This window comes from Myotis nattereri (genome assembly GCF_964212035.1).
Source record: "Myotis nattereri genome assembly, chromosome: 3".
NCBI classification, from domain to species: Eukaryota; Metazoa; Chordata; class Mammalia; order Chiroptera; family Vespertilionidae; genus Myotis; species Myotis nattereri.
The window spans coordinates 67,545,498-67,558,756 of NC_138077.1; the positions used below are offsets into that span (position 1 = coordinate 67,545,498).

The following is a 13,259-nucleotide window of genomic DNA, read 5'->3' on the forward strand; positions in this document are numbered from 1 at the left end:
GAGTGGATTAAAAAACTGTGGTACATCTACACAATGGAATACTATGCTGCTCTAAAAAAGAAGGAATTCTTATCATTTGCAGCAGCATGGATGGATCTGGAGAGCATTATGCTAAGTGAAATAAGCCAACTGGAGACAAATATCACATGATCTCACTCATTTATGGAATATAATGAACAACATAAACTAAGTAACAAAAACAGATCCAGAGACAGAGAAGCATCAATCAGACTGTCAAACCCAGGGAGGAAGGTAGGGAAAGGTGGGGGTGAGGGGAAAAGATCAACCAAAGGACTTTTATGCATGCATATAAGCCTAACTAATGGACACAGACAACAGGGGCGTGAGGGTATGAGTTGGGGAGGTCAGGGGGGTTATGGTGGGATAAGGACACATATGTAATACTTTAATAAAATAAAATAAATCTATGCCATGGGAAAAAAATAAAAGTAAATTTAAAAATAAATAAATACATAAATAAGTAAATTTTTAAAAAAATGTATAGTTGTTGCCAAGACTTGCTGACCAATATAAGATGTTCAATTTTGCTTTTCTTGTTGCAATACTTGCTCTTCTTTCTTTATCTTCTTTAAGAGCAAATAGTATCCCAAATGTTTATTGCATAAACCAAGAAATAAGCTATCATCAAAGTGACATCACCAAAACATTAGCATCTGTGAAGGAGACATTTTTTGTGTATTTAAATTCATTAGAGCACTAAGTATCAGGCATGTTTCTTTAATGGAATTTCTTATTTCGATAAGACAGATTTGCCTAAAACCTTATAAATAGCTGTACCTTTAATAGGCACATAAAAATGCATTATCTCAACATTTCACCCATTTCATATCTTATTTTAAAGGCGTAGTTCATAACATTATCTAATATTTCTTCCATGTCTAAATCTATGGCCCTTTGATGCTTGAGAATGAATATAACTATATACTTGAGGCAATTTACTAGGGAATAAAATACATCTCTCTTCTTTTTAATAAAAAACAAATGTATGCAATCTGAAGCTTGCTCAAGAAAAAAAATGGTTGTCTTATTTTATTTGTAATTACTCCATTCTTTTTAAAATAACCTATCATATAAATTACAGTCAAAAATCCAACTTGTACTATTACAAAAGAGGGACATATTTATGAATCCAGGAAACAAAGTTTGACACCCTCGTGTAAACACCAGGAAAGTTTGGTCTTCCGCATCCATGTCCCCAGCTAACAATGCCAGTCAAAATCCATTTTCCATCACTTTTTCTTCGACAAGACAAAGGTCCACCCGAATCTCCCTACACAAGAAGATAATGTGAGTATGAAGTACATTTGCCATTAACTTTGTCACTAATATATCTAATGGACTGTATTCCACACTCCCATTCTGACAGGTTTTTGCTGTACTAATTATTATGCAGTTTGGACAAGTGTCAAGAAATAATGTGAAATTCCCAATATCATTTTAGAATTACTTTCCTTATAATCAAAATTCTGTATTCATTACAAGAAATTTAATTCTTCAGGCCAGAAGTAACATTAGAATATTCTTGCAGGGTAAACAGCTCTCATAAACTGCCAAACAAATAATGAACCTCAATAGTAATAATGATACTAATAATAGCTAACATTTAATGTGAGCTGTGTGCTAAGCTCTGTTTTGGGTCATTTAATCTTCACAATAACCTTATGAGGCATTGTTACCTTGGAAGGTTAACCTCTACCTCTAGGCCATGTACCTTCAGTGGTTGGCTCATAGTCCCAAGGAAGAAAGTACAAGAGACCCTGTTTAGTTAGCCAGGTCTAATGAGGTAGCCCTAAGGATCACTGGCTGGCAGCTGGCAGAAACAAATCGCCCTCACTTGAGGGTCCCTTCTGATACCTCAACTCCATAAAGCAAAGACTGAAGTAATACAAAGTTTAAAATAATTCCTACAGTATTCATCATTTAAATTATAATGTCTGGATATTTATTTTCTCATTTTGGAGAATAAGAAAAACTGTAACTTACTCAGAGGCAAAGATAAAAAAAAGTAGTTCAAATTTGCTCCTGTATCCCATCCCCATAATTCTAAATCTGATTTAGGTAAATGCTGACTAGTTGAGTCAGAAAATTTTTGAAATTATTGCCACATCTGTAAACCCTGGTGGTTAGGTGGAACAGGACAATATAATTGACTAGCTGCAGTAAGCACCCAGAATACAATAGTTTTAGCATTAGTGAAATAAGGGTTCAAATCCCAGGCCAGGTATTTACTGACTAGCTATGTGACCTTGGGTAATTTATTTACCCTCTCTGTGCCTCAGTTCCCTCTTCTGTAAAATGAGGATAAAAGCTTTATTTGATTTATTCTATATCAAAGACCTAGCATAGGGCTTGCCACAAAATAGGAGCTCAGAAGATAGAAATCACTATTATGATGAGTCGTTATGGCATGGTGGCTAAGGTTGTGGAAAGATGTGGGAACAAGTCCCATTATCTTCCTCATTCTCTAAATTACCTGTTCACTTTTTGGAAATCATTTAGATAACTGCAGAGATTAGAATCTGAGGCTCAGAGCATTGTCCCCCAAAAGTTACCTCCAACCTTACCACTGTCAAGAAGTGACAGAGGCAAACAAATGAGTGTGCTCTGTCACCTCTCCCACTCCTCTTTCATTTTCCACAACCTGTGTCAAAGGAGTAAGTGAATAAAACCCTTATTTTCAGAAGGTAAATGGTTGCTGCTAAGGAAATCAGTAGCAATTCTAATAGTGTGTGCGTGTGTGTATATTGCTTTGTTTTGTAGTTTTTGGTTTTAAGAAAATCATGGCAGAATGCTAAATGCTGACCTCATTCTCTTAATATTAAAGGAAACTACAGGGGGACTAGAAAACTGAGTTTTATAGACTCAATTATTTAATCATCTTTCTGTGATGTTAGACCATCGGATTATAATTAACATCTGAATTAAGTGAAGCATTAGCTCTAGTTATGTATTTCCCAGTGTTGTGTAGACAAAATGTGAAAGCATTTATGGAAACTATAACATGTTAAGCAGGGAACGGTAAAATGACTTACTCTGCAAGCATCTCTCTTGCCGGACATGACGCCCGCACAGAGCATCCGCGAAGTAATGATCCCATAGGTGGAAACACAGAGGGTTTGGTCAATGAGCTCTACCTCTGCTTGTTGCAAAACAGGGGAGCCTTTATTGTCTGAAAAACATGTTGGAGGCAGAAATCATAGAAATGACTATACTTAATCAGGTTTTTATTAAACAATGTACTCACATTAACTCCTTTCATTCTCAATAACAATTTTTTAGGTACATTCTATTATGATCCCCACGTTCCTAATGAAGACTGGGAGGCTTAGGAGGTAAAAGGACTTGCCCAGTGGAACACAACTAGCAAGTAACAGAGCAGGATTCAAACCCACGGTCTGACTCGCTCACCTGAGCTACTGCCATACTCCTTCACCATGTCCTCCTGCTTTCAGTAGGACTGTGAGTCAGCAACCGTTATTACCAACACTTACTAGCCAAGTGGAGCAGCGTAACATATATGGGAGTTTCCTAGGAACCATAAAACATAACATTTTGGATATAGCCTTTCCACTTCCTTTTTAAACTATCTGGCTAAGAATACTCAGAAAAATACACATATACACTCATGCTTGTGCAGAAAATGTCTCCTGATAAGTTGGTTGAGTAGACTCTTTCCTCTTGTGCTTTAGGATAATGCATTAAAGTCCTGAGAGGTTAGAAGTGTTCAAGCAGTTAGCCGACTTCACCGTTGAGTCTACTGAGACCTTAGCAGGCCCAAACTGGTGGTGAACATCATAACTTCAATAAGTAAATGAAGGCAGTGAGCACTTGAGAAGCTGCCCAGTGAATCTTTAGGGAATGTCCCAGTGGTCGGCAAACTGCGGCTCGTGAGCCACATGCAACTCTTTGGCCCCTTGAGTGTGGCTCTTCCACAAAATACCGACTTCTGCACATGGGCCACGAAGTTTCAATCACACTGTACATGTGCGCCTGCACGTGGTATTTTGTGGAAAAGCCACACTCAAGGGGCCAAAGAGCCGCATGTGGCTCACGAGCCGCAGTCTACCGACCACTGTCCTAAACCCTTGGGAACGCCTGCAAAGGAATCTGAGATGGTTGGGAGCTCAAGGGCAAGTATTAGCACTAATCCTTGGAGAGGTGTTCACCATAAGTTATGGACTTTTCTCTTCACTATATTAGTATATTTAGAACCGACCATGACTCCTAGACCATGACAAACCTTGGCAGGTTAGATGTACGGCTACCCTCATATACTAACACTTTTGTGAGTAATGAAAAAGATGCCCATCCTGGGTAAAGGAAATGTAAAAAGCCATCCCCAGGCCTGAACGTGCAGTCTGGAGAGCTAAGGGCAGGCTGGATTTCAGCCCTGACTCTCAGTACCTCAACTAGATGGTCCCTGTGCAAGACATACTTATATAATCCTCCAAACAGATGTCTAGGAGTTGACACAGTAAGGTGTGTGAGTGTGTGTGTGTGTGTGTGTGTTCTTTCTTTCTCCTTTATGAAGATGAATCACTTCTTTGGATGAAAAGGGAACCTAGAAAGAAGGAGGAATTTATTCCTATTTTTAGTGGAAAACTTTGAAACCCCTCAGAGTCTAAAAGGCTATCTTTTCAATCCTGCCTTGTTTCTTTTGGGGATACATGGAAAGCATCATAAAACAGGAATAATAATACCTTCCTCCATTCTACCTCTCAGAGTTATTAGGAGGCTCAAAGGAGACCATCTACAAGAACCCCCTCTATGAACCCCTAAGCACTAGATCAGCACAAGTTATTCTTATCTGGAGGGAAGAGCATGGCCGTTCACCATACACACACCTGCTTCGTGCCTTCGCCCCCAGCCGGTCACCCAGCACTTTTCCCCACTGCGCACTTTCTGGCCAGCGGGAGGGATGCATATTGGCTGAATGAGCTGTTTCAGGGTCTCAGGCCAGGCGACACTGAGCTGTAGCAAGGCAATATCGTAGTCGAAGGTCTGGCTGTTATAGTACTCGTGGACCACAATTCTTCTTACGGGGGAGACAAACTTGGCATTCCCCTGCACATACATCCCCAGGTGAGCAGTCCATGGTGTTGGGTCTGACAGCCTGGTAGAAAAGGAACCAGGCAGGAAGTCAGTGGCTTAATGAACCAGACATGGTGAAACAAGTATTCCACAGAGAGATGAGCAAAGGGAGGTCTGACTTTCATTCCCTATCACAGTCGCTGGCTCTGTCCACAGACATGGCAAGAAGCACAACTTCTCTGAGGCTCTCTGGTCTCCCTATTAAAACCAGAGATAGAGTAAGGTGTAGTGAGGGTGGTGAATGATAGCTCCTAGTATGCACCAGCAACATCCTAAGGAAATGTTGGAAATTTTCTTGCCACTGGTATTTCATAATCCACACACAGGTAAGAATGTTAGTGACTAGAATGAATGCTATATTCTTCTGAGTGATACTAACAATAGTCTTCGATGGAGGCAGCCAGGGCCAGTAAGACAGTGGTCTGGGAATCCTTTTGCCAAATTCCAATAATATAGATAACCAGATAGATTAGAATTCAAAGTGCTATAAGCAGGGATTTAATGAAATTATTGTTTGCTGGAAGATTTAAGGATCACTGCTCTAACTGCTCAGGCATGACCATTCCCAGGGGCCCTTCCAGAACTCTAATCCTGACCCCCATGGCCTCCCACAAAATCAAGAAGGGTCTTGTCATCTCTATGGGAGGTTTTCATCTCATTTCACCAGTACAGCAGGCTTACTCTGGTGGGGTGAAGAGAATGTGGTAGCTTTGGAAGTAAAATAAGGACAGAACTCAAAGAGTGTGACCCCTAATTTGCTTAGCTGACATCTCATCGGTGGTACTGGCGACCCAGAAACCCAGAAGGGTATGAAGGTTAACATATAACTTGGAGCAGTTTCATAGCATTAAAGACTAATGGTCACATAAAAGCTGTTTTAGTCATTAACAAGAATCCTGTAATTTCTGGGAGAAGCAAACACTCTAATTGTATAACTTTGTTGAAATATCCCATCCACTTAAAAATTTTTGAATAAGAACTTAACGTAATAATACTTTTGTATCTAAGATCCAGTAGATTCCAAATAAGGTTACATTTTAAGTGAAGTTATTTTCTAAGCTTTTCTTTTGTTAGGGGCAAAAATAGAATATTGGGGACTAACTATGTTATAAGAAATATGAATCATGCTCTTTTAACCTTGTGATTGCCTTGCTCTGATTAAAGAAAGGACATTTTAACCTAGCTGGGAATTTTATGCTCCCGCTACTCCAGTCAACCTTGGACCTGGCAGTCAACCTTGGACCTGGCAGTCAACCCTAGAATTTGGTCCATTCTCATTCAAGAACTGCCTATTATCATGGAAAGATTAACAAGTTGCCCAAACAATGGAGTCCTGCCCCAGCATGCATTGCCTCCTTCCCCATGCCTGTAATCCCTACTTCCCCATGTAAACTTTGTCCTGCCCTATATAAGCAGCTGGTTTATGGGGGGGCTGCAGAGCAGATTTTTGTGGATGACTTGCTGCTCTTCCATACTGCCGTTGTTGTTGGAATAAACGCTCATATACCACGCAAACCTGTCTCTGACTTGAAAGTCCTATCCTAGTTCTTCAGTTTAGTAAAAACCTATTCATTCTTGATGTTCTTTTGTGTTGTTCTTTTTTCTAAATGTCAATAATTCCTAGAAGAAATGTTTGGCACACAATTGGTGTCAAAAACACACACAAAAAACCTCCACAAACTACCAATTATGAGTGAACGCAACCAACAGGAAGCTCTTCCCCACAACGTGAAGGCATATGCATCGTCTGTAGCCTGAATGTGCCACTTCACAGTACAGATTGAGGTGCCCTACCTGTTTCCATGGAAACAGTGGGCCGCAGAGAGAAGCCACTCCCTGGAGATGACCGAGGCTCCACAGTAGGCAGATCCAATGAAATGGAGGCTCACTTGCCAGGGCCACCCCCCTTCCAGGGTGTCGGTGCCCCCAATGATGCGGTGGAGGGTGGAGGCACTCCCACTGCAGCCTTTGGGAGAGAAAGGGTCATGTGATTTAAAGGCAGACTTGGAAACAAATTGGAATGAAGTCAGGTTTAGTGCAGAGTTTGTGACTGATTAACCAGGAAAGCAATTGAAATCTGCTTATCTAGATAGGAGGCAATGTGTGGATCTTTCTGAAACCAGCACCAACAAACCACTCCCTCCCTCCTGAGTCTCCTACAATAACGTGAGGGGAGGAGGGGACCTGTTAGTAGCAGCTGCTCTGATAGGAACAGCTGCCATGGGGCTTAGGTTGCTAGTAAAAAGGAAAAGATCTCATTCCAAATGCAACAGAATTGAGACTGTCTTTGAAGTTGTGCTGGTTTGAGAAAAGCATTTGGGAAACAATTTGAAAGTCCAAGACTAATGAAAACCTATTAAGAAACACTGGTTATCAGAGCAATTCTTTTCCCGTGTAAATAGTATTGATAAGGTCAGAGAGTTAACATGTTGCCACATAGCCAATAGAGGCCACACAAGTAACAATACCATATGGCAGGTTAGTTTTCAAACCATAGATAAAGCAAGAACCAGGGCTTAAATTTGATCTAAGGTAAAGCATAATTAGCAAAGTCATTCAGTGTGTGCCAGTATGCATTTTTTTCTCATAGGTTTTTTATTCAAGAACTTGTCCTTTGATCAGAGAGAGTTATTAGCAAGTGAAGTTCTCCTTATAAACATCTGGTACATTAGTGCTTGTTATCAAGAAAAAAGATGGAATCTATTCTAGTGTTTTTATTTTTTTTATTTTATTTTTTTTTAATTAAATCTTTATTGTTCAGATTATTACATTTGTTCCTCTTTTTTCCCCCCATAACTCCCCTCCTCCCAGTTCCCGCCCCACCATCCGCCCTCACTCCCCACCCACTGTCCTCATCCATAGGTGCACGATTTTTGTCCAGTCTCTTCCCGTGTCCAGTCTCTTCCCGCATCTCCCACACCCCTTTCCCCCCCAAGAATAGTCAGTCCATTCCCTTTCTATGTCCCTGATTCTATTATAATCACCAGTTCATTCTGTTCATCGGATTATTTATTCACTTGATTCTTAGATTCACTTGTTGATAGATGCATATTTGTTGTTCATAATTTGTATCTTTACCTTTTTCTTCCTCTTCCTCTTCTTAAAGGATACCTTTCAGCATTTCATATAATCCTGGTTTGGTGGTGATGAACTCCTTTAGCTTTTCCTTATCTGTGAAGCTCTTTATCTGACCTTCAATTCTGAATGATAGCTTTGCTGGATAAAGTAATCTTGGTTGTAGGTTCTTGGTATTCATCACTTTGAATATTTCTTGCCACTCCCTTCTGGCCTGCAAAGTTTCTGTTGAGAAATCAGCTGACAGTCGTATGGGTATTCCCTTGTAGGTAACTGAGTTTCTTTCTCTTGCTGTTTTTAAGATTCTCTCTTTATCTTTTGCTCTTGGCATTTTAATTATGATGTGTCTTGGTGTGGTCCTCTTTGGATTCCTTTTGTTTGGGGTTCTCCGCGCTTCTTGGACCTGTAAGTCCATTTCTTTCACCAGGTGGGGGAAGTTTTCTGTCATTATTTCTTCAAATAGGTTTTCAATATCTTGCTCTCTCTCATCTTCTGGCACCCCTATAATTCTGATGTTGGTACGCTTGAAGCTGTCCCAGAGGCTCCTTACACTATCCTCGCATTTTTGGATTCTTTTTTCATTTTGCTTTTCCGGTTGGGTGTTTTTTGCTTCCTCGCATTTCAAATCATTGACTTGATTCTTGCGCTCCTCTGTTCTGCTGTCGGGAGTCTGTATAATATTCTTTATTTCAGTCAGTGTATGCTTAATTTCTAGTTGGTTCCCCAATATAACATCGAGGGTCTCATTAGTTTTCTTGGAGATCTCATTAAGTTTATCAGTGGCTTCTAAACAGTTCTTGAGAGACCTTAAAAGTGTGGTTCTGAACTCTATATCTTCCATTGACAATTTTGTCCTGTTTCTTTGTCTCCGCATTTTGTTATGCTTCCTTGGTGCACCCCCTAGTGGTCTTTGTTTGTGGTCTTATAGTTAAATCTTGATTGTTGTAGCTAATTCCAGGGAGGGTTTGACCTCCAGGCCAAGTGGCTATGAGAATCAGCTGTGTCAGCAGTGAGAGAACTTCTGTCCTCTAGGGAGGTGCTAATCTGGCGTTTGCCTGAGGCTATCCGGCAAATGCCTCTGTGCAGGGCTTGGGCGGGGCAGGTCGCACAGGATCAACAGGGTGGGCCGAAGAGAGCAGTTATGGCGGCTCTCAGTCCTGTCCCCAGGGGCTCTGCCTCTCTGAGTCCCAGCACCCGCTGCAAAGCTCGGAGAGAAAGCTGCACTCGCTCTGACCGAAGCCAGGCAGTCCCGCTTCTCCCGTTTGAGTCTGGGTCCCTAAAGACTCGCCTGTATCTGGAGCTCAGAGTCTGCGACTCGCTCCCGATTGAAAATGCCAACCGAGCCCTCCACCGCCAGCCCGCTCCGCGCACTCCGCACCTCAGAATTTGACTTCAGCACTGTGCCTCCTCTGAATGTCCGTATGCGTTTCTCTTTCCTCCTAGTTGTAGGACTTCCACTCAGCCAGCGTTCCAGTGGTTTTGGGTGATGTCCGTTCCGTCTTTTAGTTTCACTTTTGAAGTAGTTGTTCAAAGCAGCAAACTCCGGCGTTAACCTATGCCGCCATCTTGGTTCCCAATCTATTCTAGTGTTTTTAAAACTGAGGAATTATTTCATATTCAGTTCACCAGTATTCTTCTCTGGGCCTGAGGCAACCTCTGCCAGGGGAATTACACCAAGAAGGGGATGAAAAGAAAAACTGAAGAGGAAATCTGAACTCTAGCTACTCACTGCAGCCTTCTTCATCGCTTCCATCTGGACAATCCACAGTCCCATCACACTTTGCATTTTGTTTCCGAAAGCAGATATCATTGCCACACTTAAAAGTTCTGTTGTTGCATGGAATGCCTAAAAATGAACAAAAGAAGACAGGAGTTTGGGGTTTTTTTTAGCCAAAAACAGATCTGAATAAATGATACTGAACTCTGCAAACGATGGCTTAAGCACAGGTTGGGTATTTGCTGCTCTGGGAAACACAGCAGAGGGAAATGAAGCAATGCCCCTCATTGACCTGCCCCTTCACCTCAGCAGAGCCATTGGAAGGCAGGCAGGTAGGCAAGCGGGCTGGCACATCTGCTGAGAATCAATCCAAGGGCCTCACCTTTCTTCCACTGCCGAAGAACTGCAAAGCAGTTGGCCATATCATTGACTTTAGGTCATGACCTCTCTGCTATTACCTTGTTCTCCAAGAAAATTTTGGAGCAAAAATCATCACCATACTCAGTCTTTTTACACGATTGGGGCAGTGGGGGTGGGGGAGAGAATGGACAGACTGAATTATAGCACATTTGTTCACAGTGTGTGTGTCTCTGCAGGGGCATGGTTTTTAACAAGTTCCCTCAGTGTCCTTCCGTCTGGAGCGGCATTAAAAGCAAGTAAGCAATGAAAATCTCCCAGTATTCACACACCCACACATAACACTCCACCCCAGTTAGTGAACAACAATCCCATTCTGTCTAAGACGGAGAGGATTCCTGGGATAGGAGATTCTCAGTATGAAAACTGAGAGAGTCATGGGAAAAGAGACAAGTTGATAAGTTGATTATCCTAATCCAACAGAGGTGTTTAGATTCTGATTTAAAAGAATTGTATAGCCCTGGCTGGGTTTCTCAGTGATTAGAGCATTGGCCTGTAGACCGAAGGGTCCCAGGTTTGAATCCTGGTCAAGGGTATGAAGCTCTGTTGCAGCCTGGATCCCCGGCCCTGGTTGGGGTGAATACAGGAGGCAACCAGTCAATATATCTCTCTCCCATTGATTTCTCTCCCTGTTTCTCTCTCTCCCCATCTCTGTTTCACGCTCTAAAAATCAATGGGAAAATATCCCTGGGTGAGGATTAAGTTTATACATGCGTTTTATAGGGAGAACAGCAGAGTGCCAGAGCCCTTACTCTGAGTGCAGTTCTGCTCGTCCTGGCCGTCCTCACAGTCCCTGAAGCCATCGCAGACCAGAGGGCCCGGCTGCCTGAAGGAGCTGGCGTTGCAGGCAGGTTTAAGAGTCACTAGAATGAGAACAGACAGAACAATCCTGAGCCTGAGACATCACCTGGACTCTGATGACGAGCAATGCCCCTCTGCCAGTAGGCTTAAAGGGTTAAGACGACTTAAATGCAATTAAAAGTGTGTTCTCCTCAAAATGGACATATTCAGGGAGAAAAGCAAATGTTTAAACTTCGGTGTAATTCCTAGCACTTTGGGTTTGTCAGATCTGAGTTCTTGCTTTTGTGTAAATGTGTTGAACTCTGGTGGGTTGTTTATTTAATTACAATTAAATGCATTGTAAGATTTTTATTTTAAGGGGAAAAAAGCATCGGGTATTATTTAAATTGAACTTATCTACCTTCCTAAACAAATTGGGAGGGTCCTGAGATTGGGGATTTTGTCTTATTCTTCTCTGTACCTCAAGCCTCTGTCCCAATAGTAGGTGCTCATTAAAGGCTTGTTATGCGCTCTGACCCAGTGGCTCGCTCAGTTGGTTGGAGTGTTGCTCCTACACCTAAAGGTTGTGGGTTTGATTCTTAGTCAGGACACACGCCCAGTTTACAGGTTTGATTCCACTGGGGCACATTTGGGAGGCAACCAATCAATGTTTCTCTCTCATGTCCATGTTTCTCTATTTCTCCCCCTTCTCTCTCTAAAATTAATAGAAACATATCCTCAGTTGAGGAATTAGAAAGGTTTGTTGAATGAATTATGAATGTGAAATCTTAGAGGATAATAGACTTGTGGTCTATATGTAAGGAAAACTCTCTTTAAAATTATTTTTTCTTGAGAGATTCATATTCTGAATTAGAAAATACCAGTGTAAATTGATCACAATTTTTTGGAGTATTTTTAAAAATTGCCTTTTTACAATTGACAGGCACAGTATATTAGCAGGCATTCTTAGAAGGTATGATTTCTTAGACATTTCTGGTTCTGTGAAAGCTATCATTTTTGTTATCTGATTGTATTTTTTTCAGAGGTACCTCTTGTGAGGGGCAGGAAAGGACATTGCTGCTCTAAAATAGTTCCTTAAGTCTCCAAGAATACCTAGTTGACGCCTAGGAAATAGCTCCCAAAATGGCATGAGGAGAAACAATGATTACCAAAATAAAACAACACACACACACACACACACACACACACACAACAAAACAACACAAACAAACAAAAAAAACACACATACACACAAAAAAACCAGTCCTTATTCTAAAATAACAATAATTACTTTGTTTTGAGCAAGGAATAATAATAATTAAAAACAAAAGCAATCTCAATTGTTATAATGATCAGTTTCCTTAGTAAATAGAAGACCCCATAGATTCAAAAGTTCAATGCACTATAAGTTTAAAAAAGTTTTATTCTGGCCCTAACTGGTGTGGCTCAGTGGATAGAGCATCAGCCTGAGGACTGAAGGGTCCCAGGTTCGATTCTGGTCAAGAGCATGTACTTTAGTTAGGGGCACATCCCCAGTGGAGGTTGTGCAGGAGGCAGCTGATCTATGTTTCTAACTATCCCTCTCCCTTCTTCTCTGTAAAAAATCAATAAAATATATTTTTTAAAAATTTTTATTCTGTTTTGTCAATTAAAAAAAGGACTGTAGAGTCTAAGGTTATTTTTATGAAAATAATTTACCACAATTAGTTATATTAACTACAATATTTCTTCAAGAATATAAATAAGATTCAATAGCTTCACCATCGCAATTATTTGAATTAAACTCTGGATCCTCAGGAGAAAGTGTTACCAATAGTGTCATGTGATCCGGTGAACTTTCATCCCCTTATTGCTCCCTGAAACTGAAGATAGATTCAGAAATGACGTGCAAAGAGTAATGGAAAACCAACAGATATTCTCCGCCCAAAATAGGAATATCCAATACCCCACCCCTTAGTCATCACCAATGTGATACTGACGCAAACTATGTAAGTAAAACATAATAACAGTTCTTTCATTCACAACGCCTGTGCTCCGTACTCACTGCAGAGTCTCTCTAGCTGAAAGAACTGTGCTTTAATACAGGATTGTTCCATATTTATTTTTTTGAGGAAACTGCATAACATTTGCCATAATGGCTGCAATATGGAACTACCAT

At 41.0% G+C, this 13,259-nt stretch overlaps 1 protein-coding gene across 1 annotated transcript in view; it reads right to left on the reverse strand.

Moving 5' to 3' along the window:
* Nucleotides 1-723: 723 nt before the first annotated feature.
* TMPRSS7 (transmembrane serine protease 7) overlaps nucleotides 724-13,259 on the reverse strand; it is a 37,509-nt gene continuing 24,973 nt past the window's right edge. Inside the window, exons 11-16 of the mRNA XM_081087320.1 lie at nucleotides 11,074-11,184; nucleotides 9,917-10,033; nucleotides 6,907-7,078; nucleotides 4,866-5,134; nucleotides 3,054-3,190; nucleotides 724-1,291 (exon numbers count right to left, since the gene is read on the reverse strand). Of these exons, the coding sequence (XP_080943446.1) occupies nucleotides 1,124-1,291; nucleotides 3,054-3,190; nucleotides 4,866-5,134; nucleotides 6,907-7,078; nucleotides 9,917-10,033; nucleotides 11,074-11,184 (974 nt within the window). The 3' untranslated portion in view covers nucleotides 724-1,123. The remainder of the gene's footprint in view (nucleotides 1,292-3,053; nucleotides 3,191-4,865; nucleotides 5,135-6,906; nucleotides 7,079-9,916; nucleotides 10,034-11,073; nucleotides 11,185-13,259) is intronic.